The following is a 27680-nucleotide window of genomic DNA, read 5'->3' as shown; positions in this document are numbered from 1 at the left end:
CATCGCAAAACAATGTTTCCATTAGCTTTTAGGATTTTAGTTACTCATTACAGCTCCCTTGAGATCTCTCAATATGGCAGAGTCGGCCTGTAGCCGTCCTCTCCATTTTTTTTTATAACTGGCCTTTGCAAAAGCATCTGCCCTCTCACACAATTATTATTCAATTCATTTAATTAGGCGTAAATCTTTGGGTGAAGAGCATTTTCTCAACACGGCGGCATGGCACATGTTGTGTTCACCTCGGAGGCTTTCTGCAGTCCAACCCCGTCCTCCTCCAAACGGACCCTCGTCTGCGTCGCCGTCTGAACCGCCGGAGTGCGTTAATTAAGAGTCTGACAGATGTCCCGTAAATAATGAGGGGAGAGGGTGAAGGAGTGACCAGAGCGCCTGCCGCAGCTTCCTCCACGGCTGTCTGCCTCGTCCTCCGCCCCCTCCCGGGCTGGCGCGGGGGGGGGGGGGGGGGGGGGGGGGGAGTCATTATTTACCACAACACCCAGTCTAACTCACTGTACCGACAGAGATGTATTGTTGGTTCTCTTCCTTCTGACACGTGTACGTTCTGTAAGTGGCTTCGGGTAAAAGCGTCGGCTAAACGCCCTAACTAAACAGAAAGATGTTGGGGAGGAATAAAGTAAATCCAACATGTGATTTTGATAATGCTATGTTGGCGTGCTATTATGCTCAAAGTATCAGTTTCCTGATTTAGTAGGCATAGTACGCAGTTGGCTGCAAATGCCAAATTAGTTGTATCGCTGGTATTGACTGTGCAGTATAGGGACTCATTAAGTGTGTTTGTTTATTCATGTACTTTTTATTCACCACTAAATTCATTAATCAACGCGCAAGTAGCTCAACACAATTGAACAGAAAAACATGTTTTTTCTTTCACCCCGATCTAGGTTAGTCGAAACACGTCTCTGTCTTGCGTCGCCTCGGATAGACCCCGCTCCTCCCAATGTCGTTCACCGCCTGCGGTACACACACGTTGGCATTCAAAGAGAAATTACAATGGTTTTAAACATTCCTCTGACTTCTGTTCCTGCAGGATCTGGGCTGGGCTGCCTGTCGTTTATCTGTGGCGGTGGGGTAGTGTCACCTTCGCTATCACTCTCCCAGGACCCAGACGCCGGCTCTGTCGCGTTTGACGAGGACTGACTCATTTTAAAAGCAGGGAGGACCCAAGAGGGCCATTCAGAGCTGTTTACACCTGAGAACGTTTTCTGCTAAGTAGATAATGTTCTTGTGTTTTGTTGAAGTTTAAAGCTCACAGTTTTGAACAGGAATCATAACACTTTCTAACAGTATACACACACAATGTGTGAACGAATGTGTGAGCTGTTGTCAGCGCATACATGCTTGTGGGGATAACATTGCACGCAGGGTATTTGATGGTACTTTTCGGACAGGTATACTACGTTGCTTATATTGCGCTGCATTAAATCACCTTCACATGAAAGTAATAATACGTGTACGGGTTACTAAATCAGCTCCGAGGGAGATGAGTGGCATTTGGGCTTTGCTGAAACACGCTTGTTGAGTCTGTGCCCGGATCCAGAAGGAATAGGAAAACAGAAACAGCAGACAATAGGCCACCGCAGCATGTCTGCTACGGGCTGATGCATTAAAGAGTGTAATGATGCCGACAGATTGATGACTGGCTCTGACAGTGATAGCCTCGCTCTATAAATTCCTCATCTCCCCCGCCCCTAAAGGGCATGGTTTGGAAGAGGCCTACAAAGGCATGTGCTTCCCAGCACTTAACTCATTTTGCAGGAGACTAAAGAGACATTGTTTTAGTTTGGTACTTCTGGAGGGTAAGTAACATAATTGAGGGGTTTGTTGTGTAATTACACATAACTTCCTTAGTGTGATATCGATAGAGCGGGAGACTAATTACTCTTAATCGATTATATGTGTACTTTGTCCTTCACTCTCAGCACACCACCAATCACGCGGTAAGACCCCGTTCATCGCTCAAGATGTGGCTCGTTCTCCTGGTGGTCCTGTGCCTCCAACGCCCGACGGACGTCCTGGTCCACGGCGAGACGGACGCCCAGCAGCTGTCCGAAGAACGCTCCGCGGGACCCGGGTTAGTGGAGGGTCTGCGCTCCAACCACACGCCCGGGACCCCCCCACCGGACGGAGCCAGGCCTCCACCGGCACTCCCCATGTGCCTGCAGGCGACGGGCATCAGGGACACCTTCAAGTCGGTGAACACGCTGGTGTCCCTGCTGGTGTTCGTCACGGGGACTGTGGGCAACGCGGCGCTGCTGCGGATCATCCACGCCGACCGCGGCATGCGCAGCGGGCCCAACGTGCTCATCGCCAGCCTGGCCGCCGGGGACCTCATACACATCGTGATCGACGTACCAATCAACGCGTACCGGGTGAGTCAGCGGGCCGCCGGCGAGGGCTGCAATTACAACCCGGGAGCGGAATGACCCGGCCAGCTCTCCTCTCCTCCCCTCCGCGTCTCCCTGCTGTTTTTCCATCCATTCCACGGCCCCTAAATGTCACTCGCTTCTTGACGTGCGCTAATTGCAGTGTTTGGGGATATCGCCTGTCACCGCTTTGTTTTTGTGCCGCCATCATCCGTGTGCCCGCTCTGCCCACATGACACCCCGATCCGTCTCCTGTGTTCCTCCTCCACGTTTCATCCCTTTTTAGATTCAAGAGGAGATTTCCCTGCTCCTTGCCAGGGCTCCGGTCAGGATGAGCGGGGGGGATAACGCGGTTAAGCCTGTGATGCCTTCCAGGCGCTGAACCTGTGATTAAGGGCTCCTGCGATAGCGTCCACCCGTCTTGACTCCCTGATTCCCCCCCCCCCCACACAGCTGATGGCGGAGGACTGGCCGCTCGGCGCCGTGGTCTGCAAGCTGGTGCCCTTCATCCAGAAGACCTCCGTGGGCGTCACCGTGCTGAGTCTGTGCGCGCTGAGTGTCGACAGGTACGACCGTACCGCGCGGGGAGGGGGGGTGTCGATCGATGGCGGTAATGCTTTGTGCTCTTTAGCGCTAATGTCATCTGGCGGCCTCCGTCTGCGACGCGTCAAGTGGATGCGTTTGTTTTTCGCGCGGCGCGGTCTGAATTGTTGTTTAATCTGGGAATGTTTTGATGGGCTGGAGATAATTCCCTGAAGCCTTTCATTCCCCCGTATTGATTTGTGCAGATATCGAGCGGTCGCATCCTGGAATCGAGTCAAAGGCGTCGGAGTCTCGACGTGGACGGCGGTAGAGATAGCTCTGATATGGGTTGTTTCCATCGCGCTGGCAGTGCCCGAAGGCCTGGGCTTTGACCTGATAACAATGGACTATAAAGGGAAGCATCTGAGGATATGTCTGCTCCATCCTGTCCAGACAACACACTTCATGCAGGTAAAGGGGGGCTGATGTGATGCATTCACTGTGAGAGAGCCCAGATTGACTTGTTATGAACACGGCTCTTTTGATGTCGACTGTTATTGTTTGCTCGTTCTGTTATTAGAATTAATGAATACTTTAGTGATTTTGCTCAACATGATCTCGAAAAGCGTGCTATATAATTTTGTGTACACATTCCCCCTGTCATTATCGTACAAATGTTGACACAAACACATGATGGAGATTGAAAGATACGCAGCATGAATACCAAATCACCCTGGAGCTGTTCTTTGTTCTCCGCAGTTCTATAAGCTGGTGAAGGACTGGTGGCTGTTCGGCTTCTACTTCTGCATGCCGTTGCTCTGGACGGCGGTCTTCTACACTCTGATGTGCAGGAGGCTGCGCAGGACCTCTGAGAACAGCCTCAACACCCACCACAAGCAGGTAGGGCCCGCGGGCTCCACCCGAAGCCTGGCCCCTTCCTACCCAACCAGTCTCTGAGCCCCGTCGTGCACCACCACCCCCCCCCCCCCACATACCCCCCTCTGGAGCGCTCTACTGAACCCCCTCGGGACTCCACCTCACCCTCCTCCTCTTCAGCCTCCTCCACCTCACCCTCCTCACCCTCCACCTCACCCTCCTCCTCCTCACCCTCCTCACCCTCCTCACCCTCCTCACCCTCCTCCTCCTCCACCTCACCCTCCTCCTCCTCACCCTCCTCACCCTCCTCACCCTCCTCACCCTCCTCCACCTCACCCTCCTCCTCCTCACCCTCCTCACCCTCCTCCTCCTCACCCTCCTCCTCCTCACCCTCACCCTCCTCACCCTCCTCACCCTCCTCCTCCTCACCCTCCTCCACCTCACTCTGCTCCACCTCACCCTCCTCACCCTCCTCACCCTCCTCACCCTCCTCCTCCTCACCCTCCTCCTCCTCACCCTCCTCACCCCTCCTCCTCCTCACCCTCCTCCTCCTCACCCTCCTCCTCCTCACCCTCCTCACCCTCCTCCTCCTCCTCCTCCTCCTCCTCACCCTCCTCACCCTCCTCCACCTCACTCTGCTCCACCTCACTCTCCTCCTCCTCACCTCCCTCCACCTCACTCCCCTCCAACTCACCCTCCTCCACCTCTCCCTCCTCCACCTCTCCCTCCTTCACCTAACCTTACCCTCCCCCACCCCACCCTCCTCCACCTCTCCCTCCTCCACCTCTCCCTCCTCCACCTCTCCCCCCTTCACCTAACCTTACCCTCCCCCACCCCACCCTCCTCCACCTCTCCCTCCTCCACCTCTCCCTCCTCCACCTCTCCCCCCTTCACCTCACCTTACCCTCCCCCACCCCACCCTCCTCCACCACTACCTCCTCCACCTCACTCTCCTCCGTCAGTCTCCCCTCAAATTCTTCAAAGTCTTCAGACTTGCTTCTAACGTTTGAAGCCTTCCTCATGTTTCCAAATTGTCTTGTTTTTATCCGTCCCAATTTTAGCTATTTTATAAAAAAATATGTCCATGCTGCCTTTTCAAAATTCATACGATTTTATACCTGCTGTAAAATTGCCATGAATGTTTTGAAATGCTATACACAAAATGTCTTGTTATTTTTATCGTGTTACTTGAAAAGGTACAAACGTTCACAATGTACAACTGGATTCAACAAACCAAAATCAGTCCCTTATATAGCCTGTGGATTTATTCCTGCTAAACGTGTCCTGGTGTTTAGTTTAAATTTATTCCTGTTAAACGTGTCGTGGTGTTTCGTTTAAGTAGAATCCTGTTAAACGCGCCTTGGTGTTTAGTTTAAGGTTATTCCTGTTAAACGTGTCGTGGTGTTTAGTTTAAGGTTATTCCTGTTAAACGTGTCGTGGTGTTTAGTTTAAGGTTATTCCTGTTAAACGCGCCTTGGTGTTTAGTTTAAGGTTATTCCTGTTAAACGTGTCGTGGTGTTTAGTTTAAGGTTATTCCTGTTAAACGTGTCGTGGTGTTTAGTTTAAGGTTAGTCCTGTTAAACGTGTCGTGGTGTTTAGTTTAAGGTTAGTCCTGTTAAACGTACCATGGTGTTTAGTTTAAGGTTATTCCTGTTAAACGTGTCGTGGTGTTTAGTTTAAGGTTAGTCCTGTTAAACGTACCATGGTGTTTAGTTTAAGGTTATTCCTGTTAAACGTGTCGTGGTGTTTAGTTTAAGGTTAGTCCTGTTAAACGTGTCGTGGTGTTTAGTTTAAGGTTAATCCTGTTAAACGTGTCGTGGTGTTTAGTTTAAGGTTAGTCCTGTTAAACGTGCCATGGTGTTTAGTTTAAGGTTAGTCCTGTTAAACGTGTCGTGGTGTTTAGTTTAAGGTTAGTCCTGTTAAACGTGCCATGGTGTTTAGTTTAAGGTTAGTCCTGTTAAACGTGTCTTGGTGTTCCGTTCATCCAGAGGCGCGAGGTGACCAAGACGGTGTTCAGCCTGGTCATGGTTTTCGCTGTGTGCTGGTTCCCGCTTTACCTCAGCAGAATCCTCAAACAGACCATTTACGACCAGAAGGATCCCAACAGATGCCAGCTTCTCAGGTACTGGGAGGAATGGAGCGTTCCTTCATCGGTATGGTATATCTAATTCGTTTTATACATCTACCCCAGATCTTGACTCCCCCCTTCTCCCCAGTGTCTTCCTCGTGCTGGACTACTTTGGCCTCAACATGGCCTCGCTCAACTCCTGCATCAACCCCATCGCTCTGTATATCGTCAGCAAGAGATTCAAGAAATGCTTCAAGGTAAAGCATCCTCTGAATGACATTGAAATTAGTTCATTCATGCATGAATAACAATGCACACTGACGTTCCAACAGCATAACAAATTCAGAGCAGAGTTTCTGAGGCTGCATCCAGTAAAACAGGATTCTGCGACTGGGTCGTGATTCATTGTGTACCAGTTGGTTTCAATTAGCAATAACAAATTCATAATTAGAACAATTGAATGGTCCTATACCGTTTCAAGATTGAAAAATAGGGTGTTTGTTACGGTCTGACTTAGTTCTATTTTTGCACAATGCAACGGCTCCAGAATGAAGAAGGTGAGAATGACAAAAAAAAATAAGTGAGATGTTTGAGGAGATGACATCCCGGGTGTTTTTCAATTTCGCGTCGGAATAGTTGATAGCTCTAAAATAGCCCATCTTCGATGAAACGGAGAGGGAGGTGTTGATGAGACACACACAGCACACCAGACCCTCTTTAGTCACCCCTGATTCAGAATCCAGCCACAGACTGTGGTTCAGTGTTCAATAGAGAGTCGTGATGTGTGAATCATCATTCAATAAAGGAGGATCAGATCTGTCGACTGGGCTAAACGTTGGATCTCTCATCTGACGAAAGAAGTTGCTATGATCTTCTGTCAAAATGTTTGTGTGTGTGTGTGCCTGTGTGTGCATGTACGTGTGGGTGTGTGTGTGTGTGTGTGTGCACGTTCTTGTTTGTGTGCATGTACCCATGTGTGTGCGTGTGTATGTGTGTGAGTGTGTTTGTGTGCACGTACGTGTGTGTGTGTGTGTGTGTGTGTGTGCGCGCTTACGTATGTGTGTGTGTGTGTGTGTGTGCGCACGTACGTGTGTGTGCTCCTCTAGGCGTGTCTGTGCGGCTGGCGCCCGTCTCCTACAGCCGGTAGCGACGAGGAGCAGCAGTCTGTCACCAAGTCCAAGGGGCAGGAGGAGGAGCCCGGCAACATCAAAGCTCTGCAGCAGCACCTGGCCACGCCCCCACCTGAGGCGCCGCCGCCCCGCCCCCCGGCTCCATGACGGCACTGGGACACGCCCCCGGCCCCATTAAACAGAACGCTCAAAACCAAACACCTCGTATGTAAGGAGCGGCCCGTACACAAACACACAGGCCGGACACGACACGTCGTCACGTTTGTATATATATTTATCTTCGTCCTTCTTTGAGCCACCGACTTGTTAGCTAACGTCGCTGTGGAGGAACACAGAGAGAGGTCTACATCCCCCCCCCCCCCCCCCCCTCCCCCCTCTGCTCCACCTGTGGTGGTGTCATCAGCCCTCTTAATAATATATAGACGGGGGCGAGCTGCGATCTGTTTACCGGTGTTGTCAGGTGAACATCTGCCTGGCCACTCGGGGCACTGAGAGCGAGAGATGTGACTATACCTGCCCTCGGGGCCTGACGCACTCCCAGCCCTTACATCAGCGCTGGCTCTCTCGTCGGATGGCCCTTCACGTATCATGCATCACGTATCATGCATCACCTATCGTGCATCACGCTTGTCAAAGCACTGTTTGGGTCCGGGCGTTTTTCACCGGGCATGACAACATCCTCGCACGTACGTGTACTTTGCTGCCAAATGTACGTGTTGATTTTTGTATTATTTACAGTAGGCCTGTGGCACACGCGCGGGGGATCTCTGGTGTTTGTTTTTGTTTTGTTTAGCGTGCGTTTGTGCGCGTGAAGCGTCGTAAGTGGTTCTGTGTGGAAAAGTTGTCAAACGTTTTTCCTTTTCTCTCTGCGTGTTAGCGTGCACTACTCGAGGCTTTCCCGGCTCTCCCCCCACCGCCGTAATCAGATTCCTGCCACGGGTTGATTCTGTCGACGGCGGGCGAATGACTGATTGATGGCGGCCTATTTTGAATGCATTGTTAAATGTGTAATGCACAGAGACGCGCTATAAAAGACCTGGGAGTGTGTGTGTGTGTGTGTGTGTGTGTGTGGGGGGGGGGGGGGGGGGTCGGGAGGAGAAGGAAAACGAGGATGACAGAATGAGGTCAGGTGGGGGGAGAGGGGGGAGAGGGGGGAGAAAGGGGGAGGGAGGGAACACCTGATGGGTCTTGCTGTCACAGGACAAGCCAAGCAAAACTAAGAGGTAGTATCGCTCGCTGCACGGGGGATGTGTGGCAGGGGGGCAACGTGACTGGGGCTGTTATCCAGAGATTATTGTTGCCAAGGCGATTGATCGGGAAGCAACTGTCAGGCGTGGATGAACAGGCCTTTGGATATAGATGTAAAATATATTAATGTACATATGTTTTTAGTAAGCGTTTTTGGAACTGGTTGACATCCATATTGTTGCCTGTTTCTTTTTTCCCCGTCTCCTCAAAGTCCTGCTCATTAAAGTATTCATGGCCACCTCATTGGAGAAGCTGCCAGAATCAATCTCTCCTCCCGCCTGCTCAGTCAGAGAGAGAGAGAGAGAGAGAGAGAGACAGCTGACTGAAGTACTGCTGCTTCCACTACATCAATACAGTCGGCTTCCATCTTAATGCACTCTCTTCTGTCCCTCACGATTTACCAGATGCTTTACCTGGGGATGGCAGTAACGAATAAAATAAACCATAAACACACAGCCTTACAGTGGTCTCGTTTTGATCTATTTGTCTTTATGTTTTTAGTCAATTAAAATGTGTGCCGAATAAAAGAACGTGTGAACTCTGAAAATGACATATTTTTGCTTGGTTTGTGATGAGCGTCTCGAAGACAATGTTTTCAAGAGGCTAGAGGCAGCGAGACGTGTGCTTTTACAGCCCACAGTTTTATCACCTGCTGAGCTACGTGACGCCTGCACCTTCATCACTCTCTCACACACGCTCTCTCTCCCTCCCTCGCTCTCTCTCGCTCTCTCGCTCTCTCTCCCTGCTTTGTTTCCATCTCACTCGCTTTGATCAACAAGGTCGGCCCAGAGATGCTCTTTCTCAACAGCGATCCTCGGTGAAAAGCAGCACATGCGCTGCAGCGTAAATGAGGGCGAACCCTACAAAAACATGACACGTACCAACGAGCACAAACTCAGACATCAACGTTCAAATCTGGGTGAACACGGTGAAATATGGGAACACGTCCAAGCCCTGTTTTAGCCCGGAGAACACAAGTCTACAAATTTGACTGTAACCGATAGTAGTATTTTACACGTCTTTTAAACGGAAAAATCCTTTATGGTTCAAAAGCTCAATATAGTGAGCACTAACTAAAATATCAACCTCAAAATCATATTAAATCCTCAAGTCTCCCCTATTTTATTACCCGGTAAAAAGGTCTACAATATAACAATTTTACAACATTAACCAATAGTTGTCCTTTTAGCATCTTTGACCCGGAAAATGCTCACTGGTTGAAGAACTCAAGCCCAGGGATTACACAAATGCTCACACATTGTAAATGTGTACACACTTTTGCACAATATAACTGCATTTGATGTTAGATAATGTCAAAATATGTATTTTTTAGTGGATCACTAGTCAACGTAAAGCTTAGCAGGGATCAATGTAAATGAAAGCCTTACTATTACCGTTCAACATCTCACGCAAGCGCAGGAAGAAATCTTATCTCTCACCTAAGGGAGATAAATACCTCAGCCAGTGCAACGCATGCGCTTTGCACCTGTGGATCCGTACCTCCCGCTGTATACAAACTGAGCAGGCTCAGAACACGAACTGAGCAGGCTCAGAACCTCCCATTGAACACAAACTGAGCAGGCTCAGAACCTCCCATTGAACACAAACTGAGCAGGCTCAGAACCTCGCACTGAACACAAACTGAGCAGGCTCAGAACCTCGCACTGAACACAAACTGAGCAGGCTCAGAACCGCCTGCTGGTAGACCAACTAGGTCTACCAGTAGGTCCACCAGTAGGTCCACCAGTGGGTCCACCAGTAGGTCCCACAGTAGGTCCACCAGTAGGTCCACCAGTAGGTCCACCAGTAGGTCCACCGGTAGGTCCACCGGTAGGTCCACCAGTAGGTCCACCAGTAGATCTACCAGTAGGTCCACCAGTAGGTCCACCAGTAGGTCCACCAGTAGATCTACCAGTAGCTCTACCGGTAGCTCTACCGGTAGGTCTAACAGTAGGTCCACCGGTAGGTCCACCGGTAGGTCCACCGGTAGGTCCACCGGTAGGGCCACCGGTAGGTCCACCGGTAGGGCCACCGGTAGGTCTACCAGTGGGTCTACCGGTAGGTCTACCGGTAGGTCCACCGGTAGGTCCAGCAGTAGGTCTACCGGTAGGTCCACCGGTAGGTCCACCAGTAGGTCCACCAGTAGGTCCACCAGTAGGTCCACCAGTAGATCTACCAGTAGGTCTACCAGTAGCTCCACCAGTAGGTCCACCAGTAGCTCCACCAGTAGGTCTACCAGTAGGTCCACAAGTAGGTCTGACTGTAGCTCCCTTGAGGGGGGATTGGGTTCCTCTGTATCAAAAACGAAGAAGACAGAAGTTCTCGATATATTTCACTGAAACGCGGTGAACCAACGCAGATCAGTGAATCACGTGGTTTCATCCATCAAGTTTTGTGCCGAAAAACTAGAAAACGATTTAGCCCTCTCATTAGTGTGTATTTTTGCTGAATGAATGAATTAGCAGCAGAGGCTAGGTCGCTCGCTGGCTAAAATTGTGTGTGTGTGTGTGTGTGTGTGTGTGTGTGTGTGTGTGTGTGTGTGTGTGTGTGTGTGTGTGTGTGTGTGTGTGTGTGTGTGTGTGTGTGTGTGTGTGTGTGTGTGTGTGTGTGTGTGTGTCTATCCTGCGTTTAGCATAATGTTTAAACATGATCATTGATTTAAAGAAATCCTATAACTTTGCAGATGCGGTGTTGAACCACAAGGCTACGGAGGCGGGGCCTTACGTCGAACCAGGCTCCTGGAGGCACTTGGGGGGTGAAAATAGTTTGATTTGGGTTATTCATATGTTCATACTGTTCTGTTGTAGCTAGTGTTTATATATTTCTATGTTATTAATAAATTATTTTATACCCCAGTTGCGTAGATAATTTTCTTGAATTTAGTGATCCATTCTTAATTAAGGTCTACAGAACTATTCTATATATATAATAGTTCTGTAGACCTTAATTAAGAATGGGTCACTAAATGAAAGTATGATATGCGGTTGAAATTAGCTATAAATGCGATTGTTTATTCAGTGCCAACAAACGTTACGTTTTGAACCCTTTGTGAATGTCTTTTCCACGCCAACCATGAGTGTCTTTTAACCGGGAACATGCTCACTGGGATCTTCATCCCTACCGGTCTGTGTTCCAGCCCCAACCGGTCTGTGATCCGGCTCCAACCGGTCTGTGATAGCTCCAACCGGTCTGTGATCCAGCTCCAACCGGTCTGTGATCCGGCTCCAACCGGACTGTACTCCGGCCCCAACCGGTCTGTGTTCTGGCGGCCCCAACCGGTCTGTGTTCTGGCGGCCCCAACTGGTCTGTGTTCCGGCCCCAACCGGTCTGTGATCCGGACCGAACCGGTCTGTGTTCCGGCCCCAACCGACCAAAACCAGTCTGTGTTCCAGCCCCGACAGGTCTGTGATCCAGCCCAAACCGGTCTGTGTTCCGGCCCCAACCGACCAAAACCAGTCTGTGTTCCAGCCCCGACAGGTCTGTGATCCAGCCCAAACCGGTCTGTCTTCCGGCTCCAACCGACCCAAACCAGTCTGTGTTCCAGCCCCGACAGGTCTGTGATCCGGCCCGAACCGGTCTGTGTTCCGGCCCCAACCGGTCTGTGTTCCGGCCCCAACCGGTCTGTGTTCCGGCCCCAACCGGTCTGTGATCCGGCCCCAACCGGTCTGGGGTCTGGGCCTGACAGGTCCAACCAGCCCCATCCGGTGGCAGTAGATCACAGCCTACCAGGGCTGGGCTGTGATCTACGGAGTTGCAGCAGAACAAAAAGCCTGTTTCTGTTCCAATCCTCTATTCCGAGTCTATCTGCCACTCTGAGAGCCAGAACTCCATTCCCTCCGTCTGCCTCCTCCTGGGAGCGCCGATCCGCTCCCAATCGCCAGCGTCCTCTCGGAGCGTCTGATGTTGTCGTCAAAACCCCCCCAAAAAAAAAACAACAACACTAAAATAAAACGTGTTTTGTCGTCAAACGTCGCCCAACGCCGCCGCGGCGCCGTTTTGTCACGTCGAGAGCCAGTGGCGTGTACTCAACAAACGGCTGGGTGTGATCCCCCCCCCCCCCCCCCCCCCCCCCCGCCCCGCCCCGCTGGGTGCCTCACAACCGGCAGTCACATGTCAGCCGGCGCGTGATGCCCGCCGCCGTCGGGGGAGGTGTGACATCACTCGGAGATGTTTTTATTTATTTTTTATTTGGTAATCTGTATCCACACAAGGCTCTCACCAGGCTCCCCATAGTGCCGCCCGAGCTCCCCAGACTGGGGATTTAATTAAACAGTGTGAAATTAATTAATCAGTGGAGTGGCAGGTAAGAGACGACTGCCGGTTCGGAGCCGCTCGCCGCTCCGTGCGGTGACGGCTCCTAATCCCGTCCGTGTTTATCCCAGTAAGTGATGATCTGTAGAGATGCAAATGTTTAAAGGGGAGGGAGGGGCGACAAGAAAGGGGACACATTATCAAAATAAAAGTGTTGCACCCCCCCACCCCCCCCCCCCCCCCCCTAGCCCCCTTCCTCCCTAAAATATCAAAGTGTTAAACCTGTGTTTGATCTGTTCCATCAATTAATTAAAAAATGCTCTTCTGTATAATAATGTGGTGGAAATTAGATGGAAATTAGATAAAATATTCATTCAGTTATCTGGGGGAATCGGCCGCGGGGGCTTCAGTAAGTCCTGGCGCCTTCTGCCTCAAACCGCCGTCCATATGGCAATTATGTACAGCAGTGTTGCAGCAGCGTTGGTCTGAAGCCTCGTGGCAGCGGCTGGCGGTGGTGCGGCGGTGCGGCGGTGCGGCGGTGCGGCTGTGGTGCGGCGGCGGGGCTGTGATGTGAGTTAAGGGAGATAATGAGGCTGTTGTAAGCCTTAAGTACGGCGCCGGCCCCCGAGGGCCCCGTGTCCTCCAGGCCGCTCCGACTCTCCTCCATCGGTGTTGCACGAGCTCCGGAGGATTAATAAACACACACGCGCGCGCACGGACGCATGAGCGCGCTAGCACACGCCGGTCGGCTGGCTGCTCGGTAAACTTTTGGTTGTACTGGTCGCCGCTTCGCCGGAATGCGTCCGGGTGCGCTTTTATTTTGTAGTGCCGCTTTTATTTTGTAGTGTCGTAAGCCGCTCGCCGTGTCTGTGCGGAGGAGGGCAGCGCCGGGTTGTCGTTGTTGTGTTCTTTTACGCGAGAGCCACATCTTCATTCGGAGTATGTTCTTGTGTTATCTAAAGCTGGAGGAGTTCCTCTTCGATTCGACGCTCGCTGCTTATATTAATCCGGGCTCTCGCTAAAGTCTGGATCGTGTTTCCACGCACCTACATGAATCCGTCTGCTACACGCTGTACCGAGTCGAGGTGGGTGGATGCAGCACCGTAACACCACCCCTCTTCACCCCGCGGGTCCCAGCCGTCAACCCCAGGACTGGTAGCCGATCCCAGAGCTGAATCTACGCCATCAGGGTCTGTGATGGGCGGAGCTCGCCGAGTGACACCTGTCACTCATCCGAAACCCTACGTTTTCAAAACCTCATTTCTATAAGATAAGCGGACATCATATGTGCGCTCGTATCTCCGTCCTCTGGAGACCGGGCGCTGATAAGAGCGCTGCCAATCTGTTGAACAGATATGACCAATAGCTCTAATGAGGTAGTGATGTCCACATCGGTTTGGATCAGCTCCCTTCCCCTGACAGTTCTCCTCGCGGTCGTTTCCTTCCTGACGTCTGGTTATCACCTATGGTAGCACACACCTACACACGTCTCCTACCTAATGAAGCAGGCGCTGCGAGAGGGAGAGAGAGAGAGAGAGAGAGAGAGAGAGAGAGAGAGAGAGAGAGAGAGAGAGAGAGAGGGAGAGGGAGAGGGAGAGAGAGAGAGAGAGAGAGAGAGAGAGGGAGAGAGGGAGAGAGAAGAATGTAAGAGAGAGGGAGAGAGGGAGAGAGAGAGAGAAGAATGTAAGAGAGAGAGAGAGAGAGAGAGAGAGAGAGAGAGAGAGAGAGAGAGAGAGAGAGAGAGAGAGAGAGAGAGAGAGAGAGAGAGAGAGAGAGAGAGAGAGAGAGAGAGAAGAATGTAAGAGAGAGAGAGGGAGAGAGAGAGAGAGAGAGAGAGAGAGGCACGCGTGTCTCCCTCTCTTCCTATGTCGTGCAGCATAATGGCGTGAGGGAAGGTGATATGAAATATGTAGTATCAAATAGCGGTGGGTTTATAAATTACCCAAATATACACAACATCGCCTCGACAAAGTTAGAAGGTATTTAATCAGTGAGCATGTTGGAGTTTGGAAAGCTAATAAAAGGGAGAGGGAGAGAGAATGACTGTGAGAGAGAGAGAAAGAGAGAGAGAGAGAGAGGGGAAGAGAGAGAGTGGGATTCAAGATTCAAAGTTTTTTATTTGTCACATACAGAGAATGAGTTTGTGAGATAGAGAGGGAGAGAGTGAGAGTGAGAGACAATGAGTATGAGAGAGAGAGAGAGAGAGGGGAAGAGAGAGACTGGGAGAGAATGAGGGAGAGAGATGAAGAGTGAGGAGACAGAAAATAGAGTAGGAGAGAGGGAGAGAGAGAGACATAATTAGAGTGTGTGAGAGAGAGAGAGAGAGAGAGAGAGAGAGAGAGCGAGAGTGAGACACAGTGTGAGAGAGCGAGACAGACTCCGGCCTGTGACAGAGCTGAACTCTGCATGCAGACCCGGCCCCAGGCCCCGGCTCCGGGACGGAACTGCGAGTGGTCACTCAACCATGGGATTAAAAGACATTTAAGCCCGTCCCCGAAACCCCACAAACCCTGCTCCCTCAGAGCGGGGGAGCCCGAGACCAATGCTAGCAGAGGATGATATCGCCGGGGCTGAAAACAGCTGCACATCATGGTGAAGCGTCTTTTTTTACACAGCACTTTGATTGTCGCTTGGCGCTATGGTAACGATGAGAGCATTTTAGCCCCAGCTCTGTCGCAGGAGAGAGAAGAAGGGCCCGCATAATGAGCGTGGGCCTAAAAGGCTTTCTGTGTCCTGGTTACGGTGCAAAACGTATTGTCACTGTCGCTTACTCCATGCATGCCTGAGCGTGGCGCCCGACACGCAATCACATGTAAAGACTCCTGGGTCTCCCGCTCCACACGGCTGAGGCTCACCCGAACAGACCATAATAAGAGCTGCTGATTTCCGATAGGCCCGCCGCCGCCCCCACGTCTCAGCGAGGCGCGGGCCATATCTGATTAGAAGCATCCCGCGCCAACACACATCACCTGCACAGGCGGCGCCTTTGTGTTCATCACATGGGCGCCCGCCAATTGGTTATCGCTGCAAAATGAACATTTCGGGAAAAAAAATTGAAGTCTCACAATTACGGTCGACGGCGGCGGCGGCGGCGGCGGCGGCGGCAGCGGAGGCACTGCGCCCGGCCCGGGCTTTGATGGCCGATGATGAAAGCACAGGTGTGGATGAGAGTGGAGAGAGTGAGAGAGAGAGAGAGAGAGGGGGGGGGAAGAAAATAAATAAAGAGAGAGAAAGCGTGAGGAAAACAAGGCAGCCGAGTGGCGGTGTGCGCGTGGCGGCGGCGGCGGACTCCTCGTCTGCCTCGCCCATTAGCCCAGCAGTGGAGGATGGCGGTCTGGCTGCTGGGACCAGCGGGTTGCTGCTCACAAAGCGCTGTTTGTTCCCCGGCCTGCAGGGCTCCCCGGGAATGCTCGGCACCGCAGCAAAACAAAGAGAAGCCACTGGCTGGCTCACCGGCGCCCCCGCCCTCCCGATGCATTCGTCTTTCCACTCAACAGGAGCCATTTCTCTTCTTAGGTAGAGGAATGGTAAAAATGAAACCTGCTTTTTTCCCTCCAGAAACAGGGCCGCGGGATAACAAAACTGTTGTTGTTGTGAGCAATGTATTACTTTTCCTTTTTTCCCCCCGCTAGTTTAAATGCCATATTTTTGTGAGTTGTTGCTTGTGGTGATGGATTTTCTTTCTTCTGCGTCTGTTTTTCTATTTTCTTCACTCTCGCCTCTCTGAGCTGAAGCTCTTTGTGACGGCGAGCTGCAATAACAGCCTGAGTGGAACCCAAGGAAACAGCTGACAGCCGCCGACACCAGCCTCCGCCGCGCCGCGGCCGCCACATATAGCATGTAAAGAAATCACACTGGCGGTTTCATCTCAGACCTTATGGATTACACACACACGCCCCCCCCTACCACATCAGCTGATGCCACCGGGATTCGATGCGGGCCTCGAGTCCTCAATTATCCATCAATAATTGCAGGGCCACCTCACATGTCGATATCCCGGCCCTTGATTTCTAAAGACGGGATAAAGTGCAGGCAGGCCGTGCGCCGCTGCAATCTGCAGTCCAAGTATAACTCCATTATTGAGGAGACTTTAAAACGGCAGCCTTGTGACACGCAGCGGGTTGATTTAGTTTAATGACCATGACAGTGACAGCGGCTGTGATGGAAATTGGACTCCCCTGCAAATTTACATCACTTCAGGGTACTCAGGGCTCTCTGCGCGGCTCCACTCCAGAGCACAAGCCATCAGGAGGTCCTGGATATGTCATGCTTGTCACCTCCCTTTAAGTGCATCCGCAGACGTGGGAGAGGGATTAATATTATATCGCCTACGGAGGCACCGAGACGTCTTATCAGCACTGCAGATGTGATAAGCAACTGGAGCCGCCCTGGAAAGCCAAGGAGAGATCTCCCAGCGCAGAGACAAGCATCTCTCTGGGTGTTGTTGCTCACTGCTTTTCCTCCACCCCCACACCCCACTTTAGCTTTCTCTTTGAGTTTCTATGTAGCTTTAGTGGCGAATTTCGGCGCAATTTCACATCTGTTGTAATTTGACGTGTGGGGGATCCCCTCTGTGAAATCATCTTGATCGCAACATGGCTCTTTTCAATTATTTTGAAAGTTGGCATATGGCTCTGGGAGATATTCATCTGATTAATTCCTGATGCTGACATATTTAGAATACCCTACAGAAGCCGTCCTTAGTGTGCATTAGATGCGGAGGAACCAGCAGAAGCTCCATGGTTCCTGTCGGGGATCAAACCATCCTGCTGTTCGAGCATGTTCATAACTCTTTCTCTTCATTTAGATTTAATAAAAAAACAGCAACACTTTTTTTTATTTATGGAAATGCCGGCATTGCCGTGGTTTTCACCGTGACACTCATGTTGCATTAGTTCACATCAATGCAGATGTCATCGTGCGCATAAAAGCATTGCCCTCAACCTGCTCCACGGTGTGAATGGGAGTTATGGCAACGGCGGCTGTCACATCGGCTTTAACCGAGTAGGACTCGAGGGAGGGCTGGGAACAGAATGTGACACGATGCATTCACTGAAATCAAAGCAAATTCACGCCGTAATTAAATGACTTTATGTATTTATTGACAACCATTCAATGAGGGGAAAGTACACATATATTCCTTGTCAGGCTCTTTCCTTTTATTCCTGGCGCTCTGCTTGTAACCCCCGACTCTAGATCAGCACGCCCTGTTTCATCGTGATGCTAAATGTGAACGTTCCGAATTGCGAGAAAATGCAAATGATCAAGAAAACAGTGTTTGCTCGGGAAGAGCGGTTCCACCCTCGAACGCGACGTCTTGTTTCCCCCGGAGTAAACAGGTGACCCCCGGATTACCCGGGTGTACATAGCATGCTAATCCCGCCGCCGCGGCTGCGCCCTGATTCACCCCGCCACAGCTTAGCGCCCTGGCAGCAGGCGCGTGTTTACAACCAACTAAACGCTTTTAACCAAAGAAACACCTGCATATAAATACCCCACACATACACCGCGGCGGCGTACACCGCAACATGTACCCTGACACCGCTGGCTTGTGTTGTGTTGTTGCGTTTATACATGTGACGGTTCATCTGCCTGTCAGGAACGTAGCGGTGGCGGCGGCGGCGCGCGAGCAGCTAGCTAGCTAGCTCGCTCACACGCGACCCAGCATGCGCGCCACCCACCAGCGGCAGGGCAGGATCACGCGGCACGCCACGCGGCAGCCGGCGTAGTTGTAGGGCCAGGGCCAGTAGCCGCGCAGGGGCTCGCACACGCGCTGGCAGTGGGTGTAGCTACGCCGGCACTCGGAGCAGCAGATGCCCAGGTGGTCCAGCATGGGGTCGAAGGTCATGGCCTCCCTCTCGCCGCCCGCCGTCTCTGGTTTACGCTGAAGGGAAGAGAGGGAAGATGTTTAATCACAAAGTCATGATAAAACCAGATTCACCACCTTCACCACCACCTTCACCAACACCACCACCACCACCACCACCACCACCACTACCACCACCACCTCCACCACCACCACCACCTCCACCATCACCCAAAAAGTGTGGCCGCACCACTAAGAACAATGCAGTCTGTATTGTTCATAACAGTGCCGTCATTTTTGTTTTTCATGAGTATTGTTTTGGAGGGCATAGCTGCTCCCTTTCCCTCCTCGCAGACGTACTTCTCTGAACCGTGGGGATGCATTGGAGGACTGATGGATGAGGATATCTGAACACATGCACGATGGAGTGGTCGTTATACGACGGGTTATAGTCAAATCAATCGTTTGGTACAAGATTGTACAACCAAAAACGATTGCATTGTTTTAAAAAAAAAGATTTAATTGCTTTTGCTCAAACTAAATAAAAGTTTGTTGGATTCTACAGTTGAAATTTGTGTCCATAGCAACAGTCTTGTTATTCATAGCAGCGGTTTGTTATTCAAACATAACAGACCATAGAATGCTATAATTGACCAATCAGAATTTAGTATTCAACAAAGCTGTGTAATAAAACCGACTCGCATCTGCTAGAATTAATAGCCCAGCTTTGTTATTTGTTCTGCTTATATCCTAGTAGGGGCTTTTATGCTTTTGTGATTAAATGAGAATATTGTGAAACTAGTTTTAGTTTTGTGCTGGGGTCTGGCACCCCGGAGTCTGATCTGAATGTTCAGAGCTCCATCGGTGGAGCGTCGGGGAGCGCTTTGGTTCTTACGTGGTACGGATTCTCCGGGTTGTATGCCGACCCGTCAGCCGACGCGCCCTCCTCTCCTCCGGGACCTCCTTCCTCCTCCCCTAGGGCTACGGCTCCTGCGACCTCGTTTCCTCTCTCCTCCTCTGCTACCGCGGCGGCTCCCGGGCGGGCCCCGGCGTCGCTCCGCCCGGCCCCTGGTGCTGCTCCACCTGGTGCTCCACCCTCCTCGGTGGGGGCCTGTCTCCGGGGGCGCCCCGTGTCTCTCCTCCTCCGCTCTCCATCTGTGAGCGGAGGAGGACGGGACGGGGTCAGCCTCCACAGGACAACACCACCACCTACACCACCTACACCACCACCACCTACACCACCACTAACACCACCACCACCACCACCACCACCACCACCACTAACACCACCACCACCACCACCACCACCACCACCAACACCACCACCACCACCACCTACACCACCACCACCACCACCACCACCACCACCACCACCACCACCACCACCACCACTACCACCACCAACACCACCACTACTAACACCACCACCACCACCACCTACACCACCACCACCACCACCTACACCACCACCAACACCACCACCACTAACACCACCACCGCAACATGTACCCTGACACCGCTGGCTTGTGTTGTGTTGTTGCGTTTATACATGTGACGGTTCATCTGCCTGTCAGGAACTAACACCACCACCACTAACACCACCACCACTAACACCACCAATAACACCACCACCTACACCACCACCACCACCACCACCACTAACACCACCACCACTACCAACACCACCACCACCACCACCACTAACACCACTAACACCACCACCACTAACACAACCACTAACACCACCACTAACACCACCGCCTACACCACCACCACTAACACAACCACCTACACCACCACTAACACCACCACCAACACCACCACCACCTACACCACCACCTACACCATCATCACTAACACCACCACTAACATCACCACTTACACCACCACCATGACCACTAACACCACCACCACTAACACCACCACCACCAACGCTACTAGTGGCACCACCAGTAACACCACCCCTACCACCACTAACACCACCAATAACATCCACATCACCACCTCCACCACCACCACCACCACCACCACCACCACCACCACCACCACCAGCACAACCACCAATTACACTACCATTACCACCACCTCCTCCAGCACCACCTCCACCAACACCAGCACCACTACCACCAGCAGCAGCACCCCCACCCCCGCCACCCCCACCTCCTCCACCCCCAGTGCCTGTCCTCTGAGCTCCATCCCCTCGGTGCACCCGAGGGCCGCTCGTCTCGGCCGTGCTGAATAATTGAGCGTGCCGCGCCGATATCAACAACATTCTTGCATATTTCACCAGTGTTCTGTTTTTATTAATGCACGACCGCTGCTTATTTCCGTTGGCTTAGCCGCTCAGTAACCGCGCTGTATGTTGCAGAGATGTGGAGGCTATGTCTCTGCGAACGCACTAACACGCGTCGACACGGAAGGAAGACAAAACGGCGTACACGTGTCACATCGTTGACAGTATGACACCATCACACACACGGGGAAAAAACACGACATCGTGTCGGATAACTCTCCCCAGATTTTAAATATTCAAACTCGATTTGACCTAGAATCTCTCGGATGCAAATCAACTGTGTATCCTGGTACACCCCAACCTCCCGCCCGCCACAGGCCGCCACAGGCCGCCACAGGCCGCCACAGGCCGCCACAGGCCGCCACAGGCCGCCACAGGCCGCCACAGGCCGCCACAGACCGCCACAGACCTCGTCATTAAGGCTAGCAGGGAGAAGGGGCAGTAGGGACCTCTGTGACGGGTGGGGTGGAGCCAGTACACGGGGGCGTCCCCGCACAGCGCCAGGATCTTGGGGCTGAGGAAGCGGGTGTCCTGCGTGGGGAGGTCGGCCGCGACCCAGATCACCGAGTCCTGGTCCAGCCGCACGGGGAGGGTCTCCTCCGACTAGAGAGGGGGGGAGAGAGACGGCGGGAGTGATCCGATCGTCCCTCGGGTTCCATCGGGACCAAACGGTCACGATATCACGACAGAAGCACGGCGGTGTGAAATAACTCTGAGGTGTGTGTGATGTGTCGCGGTACCAGGTCTGAAGTCAGCCTCTCTGTGTAGCCCCCCAGGTCCGGGAGGGGGGCTTTGATGTGGGGTTTGATGTAGCACTTCTCCCCCCTGAAGAAGCGCAGTCCGCTGATGCCCTGGATTAAATCACAGGCGTGCCATATTTACACACACGGCGACGCTAACTTTCCTCGCTGAATGCCAAGGCGTTGGCTGGCCGCGGCAGACAGGGCATGGGGGGGGGTGGGGGGGGGGGGTTGCGTGAATAAGGCCAGCCTGACTCACCGTCTGGAAGTCGTGGATCTCCACGGCCTCCTGGTCGCCGCTCCCGGTGGTGAACGTCTCCTGGTGGTTCGGGGGGTCGACCTCCACCGTGCCCTCCCTCAGCTCCCCGTTGATCCGCATGTTGTAGTGGACGTTATGCACCTGGGCGACCCGCATTCACAGGGCACAGTTAATGTATCTCTCTCTCTCTCTCTCTCTCTCTCTCTCTCTCTCTTTCTCTCTCTCTCTCTCTCTCTCTCTCTCTCTCTCTCTCTCTTTCTATTGGACTACCTATTTATCTATCTCTGTCTGTCTGTCTGTCTGTCTGTCTGTCTGTCTGTCTGTCTGTCTGTCTGTCTGTCTGTCTGTCTGTCTGTCTGTCTGTCTGTCTGTCCACCTATCTTTTGCCTATATCTATAGTTTTATTAGGCCTATCTATCTATCTATCTATCTATCTATCTATCTATCTATCTATCTATCTGTCGTTCAATATAGTTATCTATCTCTGTCTGTCTGTCTGTCTGTCTGTCTGTCTGTCTGTCTGTCTGTCTGTCTGTCTGTCTGTCTGTCTGTCTGTCTGTCTGTCTGTCTGTCTGTCTGTCTGTCTGTCTGTCTGTCTGTCTGTCTGTATTGTAATGACATTATGAACCCGGGTCACATTCACAGTACAGTTAATATGAAATCTTTTGGTTTCATATTATTCACTGATTCACATTTGGATGTGTCTCTGTTACCATTTATTTGATTTGCCTGAAGAGGACTCATCTATCCACACCTCTTAGACTGCAGACTTTGACAGGGCTGATATGAAAATAATAAGCATTCACCTGTCTCCCAAATGACACTGTTGCCCTACAAATTTATCGCGCCGTAGCAGGAATATAATTGTTTGCTCTGGATAAAAAATTGGCAGTTATTAAGTCTTTGTTTAACCTCGCGTCCTACTCGAGAATAGAATGGCAACATCATAAATTGTATAACTGGAGTCGCTGCGGAATATAGTGCTGAAATATAGTGCCGGCGTGGACGCCACGCAAAACACTTACGTTTTTATCGCTGACTTTCCACTGGTAGAAAGCCCCGACGGATGCGCACAGCATCACAAGTGCGCCAACAATCAGAGCGATGGCGGCACACTTCAGCAGACGACTCAGCGTGGAGGGCCGAGCGGGGGACGAAGCCAGCACCTGAACACATCCACAACACTCGGGACTCCACGAACGCTTTGCCACAGTGTGTAAAACGCAACGTCAGACACAATAAATTAATACTAAAGGTGGTATTTTAGCTTTTCATACTTTCCATATTTTTTTTTTTTTTGGAATGACCTATATCTTAAAACAAAAATGACGTAGATGAGGCCTACCGGTGCCACGCAGTGCGGGAGATGCGGGGGTCCGAAAGAGACGCTTTGCACTTTCTCAGAAGTCGCTGTCATGGTGGTGTCGCCTCTGGCCAACTAGTCTCCAACTGCGACCCGCTTTGGGAGGCAAGACGCAGAAGATATCTGCCTCCCAAGTTCACGATGTCGTGTGAGTGACGCGCAAAGCTTTTATAGATGGGAGGGAAATGACCCGAATTATTTTGGTGCCTCAATAAAAGGCATAGCTGTTTAATCAATCCTAACGCATTATTTAATCAATCCTGCATATTTCACTTTTCATAACTAATAAGACCCACGATGTGGTCCAATATGGAAAAAGCACTACTGTTATCGCCTAAACACTGTAATAACATGCGGGACTCATATGCAGAGTGTGCTCATGCCTCTTCTACTATTCCAAGTACACTCTCAAAGCGGTAAGTAGCGTATGTTTATGCAGGGCCACACTGCGCGTCCGTGGGACGATAAGCAGACAAAGCAGACCTCTGCAGCCCTTATGCCTCTGCTCATGCTCATTCTAATCTGACAACAAGAGGGACCCCGGCTCACGGTCAAGGTTGCTTGCACTTTATTGTTCCACAACAGGAAGGTGAAGGTATGAGAGAGATTGGAAAATATGCGGGGCCCCTGTTGCTTAGGAACCGATTGAATCACATTTTGGAATAATTGGAAAGCTGCAAGGCAATCAGAAAGGTGAATAGAATCTTTGACCCTCGGAAAATGTATAATTGAAAGACCATTTGATCAGCTCTGTGCCATTTGCATGCAAATCTGGCAACTCTGTAATTATATTGTTTTGCACCTTGTAAAGAATGTGGTAGGTTTCCCGTCATTGTATTATTGGAATGTATTTAACCTGCTGTACTTTATAATCCTTAGCGCCAATTAAATGTGTTCATGTGGCTAACTAATGGTGTTTTAGTGTGTGTGTGTGTGTGTGTGTGTGTGTGTGTGTGTGTGTGTGTGTGTGTGTGCGTGTGTGTGCGTGTGTGTGTGTGTGTGTGTGTGTGTGTGAGAGTGTGTGCGCGCGCGCGTGCATTATGCATAACGTCTGAGGAAATTTGGCAGCAGCACTGCCCACGCAATTTATTTTAATTGTATTGTAAGCCCAGCGATGGTTTCACTCCGTTCACTATTTGCCGTCTCGCCGATATGACCTCAGGCGAATAATAGTTTTTTTCAGGAGGCTATTTATTTGTGCAACAATGTGACAAATTGAACCACATGACATGATAATCTTTGATACTGATTGTTTTCCACCTTAAGAAGGCCTCTTGTAGGTCTCAGAGTCCCTGGTCATGCCCATTAAATAACACATGCTATGCAAAATTCATTAAAAACTTGTTGGCTTTCCTTCGTTTTTTCATTATTTTTTTTTTTACAGTGATTCATTATGAAAAATATACTATCAATGTACAAAATCTGGCCTATTTGCATATTTCACATGGTACAGTAAACAGTCATAAATAAACCTATACAAGGGGAGACGGACCAAACACTGGAGCGACAACACGAGGCAAGTCAGATGAAGAAGAACACATGTAAAAAGATGGATTCACACTCTGGTTTCGTTTGCTTTCCCCTCCCCCACCCCCTCCCCCCCTTGTGTATACATCGTCCGACGTTCGGACGTTCGTCGTCCGCCGATCGTCTGTCCGTTCACGAGTGTAAATACTCGGGGATGGATATCTCGTCCGTCTCCTGTATGCGTGCAGGCGTGGGTGGGCCCACTAGGATGTAGTCGAACTCCTGGTGCTGCACCTTCTCGTAGACGCTCTGCAGCGCATGGGGCTTGGGCAGGTGGGCGGGGTAGTAGTTCTCCCGCCGCGCGTCGCGGGGCAGCGAGGCCGTCCTGGAGGCGAAGGTGGAGAGGTGCGGCGCCGTGGCCAGGCCGGTGTTGGGCCGGCTGGCGGAGGGGCTCCAACAGCGGTCTGAGTGGCCCAGGACCTTACACTCGCTGGTGCACGCCCACAGACCTGGGGGGCACATGGTAGCGAGGTTAGCTTCACAGTATCTGTGTTAGCATCGCAGTAGTGTTGTTAGCATCACAGTAGTGATGCTAGCTTCACAGCAGGGGCGTTTCTAGGTTTCTGAAATATCCGGGCCATTTTATTTTTTATCTTATTGCACATAATTCTTTACATAGGCCTAAATATACAAAATACGCAGTTTATTATAGCTTTAAATAGCTTCCTGACTGCTGTGCTGCTTATCCCCAGACATCTAAAGTTCCAATCAAGTTATTTCAGAGTAAAATGAATACAAGTAAGACAGACCTTACATAATATATATATGTATATATGTATATATATATATACAGTGACGGCTGGTGGTGATTTTGGGTGGCTGGGCTAACGAATGCATTACATTTATCAATACTTCACAGGGCTCCAGACGCCATGAGGTCACCTTTATATCTCTGTTCATAGCTTTCATATAATGTGAATGATTTTTAAACATGAATAAGGTGTAGAGAAATGTGTCTTTATTTGAAGCACAATTATAAATAAAAATAAAAATAAGGTGTTTAAAGTGCTTCAATGAGCTGAAATTGAACATTTCGAACTAAACCATTAAGCAAAATAAAACTGTTTTTGTGCTTAAAGTATTAAACAATTAAAATGTTGAGCGGTCTCCCTTTGCGCAAAATGCGGCTGTAGACGATCACACACTCTTTGATAGAGACGTCTGTGTCGCAGTCAATCATGAAGGACATGTAGGCTATGTGGCGTTTCCGACGTCCGCAGCTGTCTTTTGCTTTAAGGTGTCGCCTATTACCGCAATGACTTGTGCACATGCCATCTCATTGCTACTACGTCGGGTCGACGTTTAATCCATATTTCTTCATGAGAATAATTTCGGATTTAAATTTGGTGAATGGCAACTCCTCTTTGGCAATGTTGTATGCAACATCAAATTTGATCATTTCCGATTCCTTAGAGAAGATTATTGTTACTGCCTGTCGCTGAAATGCAGCTAGGAGAGGGACCACTTTCTCTACACACTTGTCACGTCATGTTGGGTTATTTAGACATATGCTTCTTTAAGGTTTCGATACGAAACGCAAAGCTGTACATCGTTTGGATGATGTGTCCCCAATCTCTTCACTTCCAATTTTTCCTCCAAAGACATTAAAGAAAACCGATTAGAAAGTAAATAATCCACTTTGTTCATTTTCATGCTAACGCCCGCCATACTGCACTTGCGCTACTGTGCTGTGATTGGTCGAAGGTCACTGTACTGTAGCTACTGTGCTAGCTGTAGTCCAAGGTCAGCCTTGGACTACAAACTAATTTAGCCCAAATGGGAAGCATATGAAGGGGGCGTGTCAGGGCACCTGTCAATCAAACGTCAATGGACGCTTAGCTACTGTGCTTGGGCTAAATGAAATCAGCCCAAATGGGGGCGTGTCACGACACCTATCAATCACAATGAAATGGCCGCTTACGCTACTGTGCTTGGGCTGAAGACTTTAGCCCAAATGGGAAGCACATTTAGCCCATTCACAGGAAAAAAACAAGATATATCATATATCCTGGGTTTTTCTGTGACTTTTTGGTGCTGTTGCTGCTTTAGGTTCTACCAAAATTTAAAACAATAGCCAATAAATAAATAAACCTTAAAACAATATGTTTTAAGGTTTTTAATAATATTTTTTCATTTTTACTGTAAAAGGTAGGGAGGGCTTAGACCTGTTAGCCCATTTATACCAGCTGTCCCTGTATATATATATATATATATATATATATATATATATATATATATAAATATACATATAACTGGAGATATGATAGGTTAATTCACTTGAGGTGGTAAACAGTCTGGTTATGTTTACTACTTTGTGATGCCTGGTATCCCCATGTTGATTTAAAAAAGAAAAACTGATTTAAAGTTGATTCAAAAAAAATTATATAGATATGAGCCAGCTAGAATTATTTGCATTAAGTAATAATTCTATCACATAGTAGGGCTTTGACTCCGAATGTGAATGAAGTATTGATTCGACAGCGATTTATTAGAATCCTAATAAACCGTTGGAACATGCAAGACCGGTAACCATAGCAACGGCGGTAAACAAACCTTGAGAAGCCCAATCTAGGTCTTACTGAAGGCATTTAATGGTCAAAATATTATTAATAAATATTCGAATATTAATTAACAAACGAACTTTGAATATGATTTTTGGGCAAAAGTCAAAGCCCTGTCACATAGAGACATACACACAAAATAATTCTGCCATTTGTAGCCATGAAATATTTTGCGGCTGCAGCAGCCATTTAGGTTTTGGCTGAGCCGGCTAGCCAGCCAATAACTTCATCAGCCAGCCATTATTCTCAAAACAAATGGCTTCGGGGTCTAGCTCCACAGTAGTGGTGTTAACTTCATTTTAGTGATGTTAGCTTCACAGTAGTGATCCTAGCTTCACTGTAGTAGTGTTTGCTTCACTTTAGTGATGTTAACTAAACAGGAGGGTTGTAGGTTCACGGTAGTGGTGTTAGCATCACATTAGTGTTAGCTTCCCAGTAGCGGGGTTAGCTTCACAGTAGTGCTGTTAGCTTGACATTAGTGTTAGATCCCCAGTAGGGATGCTAGCCTCACAGTAGTGGTGTTAGCTTTACAGTAGTGGTGTAGGCTTCACAGTAGTGGTGTTAACCTCACAGTAGCAGTGCTAGCTTCACATTCAAGTTAGCTTCACAGTGGTTGTGTTAGCTTCACTTTAGTGATGTTAGCTTCACAGTAGCA

The 27680-nt window shown here is 50.1% G+C and overlaps 3 protein-coding genes across 3 annotated transcripts in view; 1 reads left to right on the top strand and 2 right to left on the bottom strand.

The window, feature by feature from the left end:
* Positions 1–513: 513 nt before the first annotated feature.
* Positions 514–7124, top strand: LOC130373689 (endothelin receptor type B-like). Its single transcript, XM_056580312.1, has 7 exons — positions 514–2387; positions 2835–2947; positions 3170–3374; positions 3663–3803; positions 5768–5901; positions 5996–6104; positions 6954–7124. Exons 1-7 carry the CDS (start codon positions 1980–1982, stop codon positions 7122–7124), a joined length of 1281 nt encoding a protein of 426 aa, XP_056436287.1. The 5' UTR covers positions 514–1979.
* Positions 7125–18126: 11002 nt separating this feature from the next.
* On the bottom strand, positions 18127–22991 carry LOC130373688 (leukocyte cell-derived chemotaxin 1-like). Its single transcript, XM_056580311.1, has 7 exons — positions 22920–22991; positions 22600–22740; positions 21575–21715; positions 21316–21426; positions 20869–21178; positions 19178–19437; positions 18127–18360 (listed from the first exon to the last, which is right to left on the bottom strand). The coding sequence occupies exons 1-7, from the start codon at positions 22989–22991 to the stop codon at positions 18127–18129; spliced, it is 1269 nt and encodes a 422-aa protein (XP_056436286.1).
* Positions 22992–24552: 1561 nt separating this feature from the next.
* Positions 24553–27680, bottom strand: part of si:ch211-199f5.1 (protocadherin-8) — an 11029-nt gene continuing 7901 nt past the window's right edge. The window contains exon 4 of the mRNA XM_056580139.1: positions 24553–24913. Within this exon, the coding sequence (XP_056436114.1) occupies positions 24597–24913 (317 nt within the window). The 3' untranslated portion in view covers positions 24553–24596. The remainder of the gene's footprint in view (positions 24914–27680) is intronic.

The sequence above is a fragment of the Gadus chalcogrammus genome, chromosome 20 (assembly GCF_026213295.1).
Source record: "Gadus chalcogrammus isolate NIFS_2021 chromosome 20, NIFS_Gcha_1.0, whole genome shotgun sequence".
Taxonomy (NCBI): domain Eukaryota; kingdom Metazoa; phylum Chordata; class Actinopteri; order Gadiformes; family Gadidae; genus Gadus; species Gadus chalcogrammus.
Note: the sequence above shows the minus strand (reverse complement) of the source record. Positions and strands in the feature narration are given on the sequence as shown.

Bases quoted from the DNA above. Each gene is read 5' to 3' on its own strand.
- LOC130373689 (XM_056580312.1), top strand. From the start codon at position 1,980: ATGTGGCTCGTTCTCCTGGTGGTCCTGTGCCTCCAACGCCCGACGGAC. The intron at 2,948-3,169 runs GTACGACCGTAC...TGATTTGTGCAG, and splicing joins TGCGCGCTGAGTGTCGACAG to ATATCGAGCGGTCGCATCCT. The intron at 6,105-6,953 runs GTAAAGCATCCT...GTGCTCCTCTAG, and splicing joins GATTCAAGAAATGCTTCAAG to GCGTGTCTGTGCGGCTGGCG.
- LOC130373688 (XM_056580311.1), bottom strand. From the start codon at position 22,991: ATGACAGCGACTTCTGAGAAAGTGCAAAGCGTCTCTTTCGGACCCCCG. The intron at 21,179-21,315 runs GTACCGCGACAC...CCCCCTCTCTAG, and splicing joins AGAGGCTGACTTCAGACCTG to TCGGAGGAGACCCTCCCCGT. The intron at 19,438-20,868 runs GTACCAGGATAC...CTCCGCTCACAG, and splicing joins GGCGGGCGGGAGGTTGGGGT to ATGGAGAGCGGAGGAGGAGA.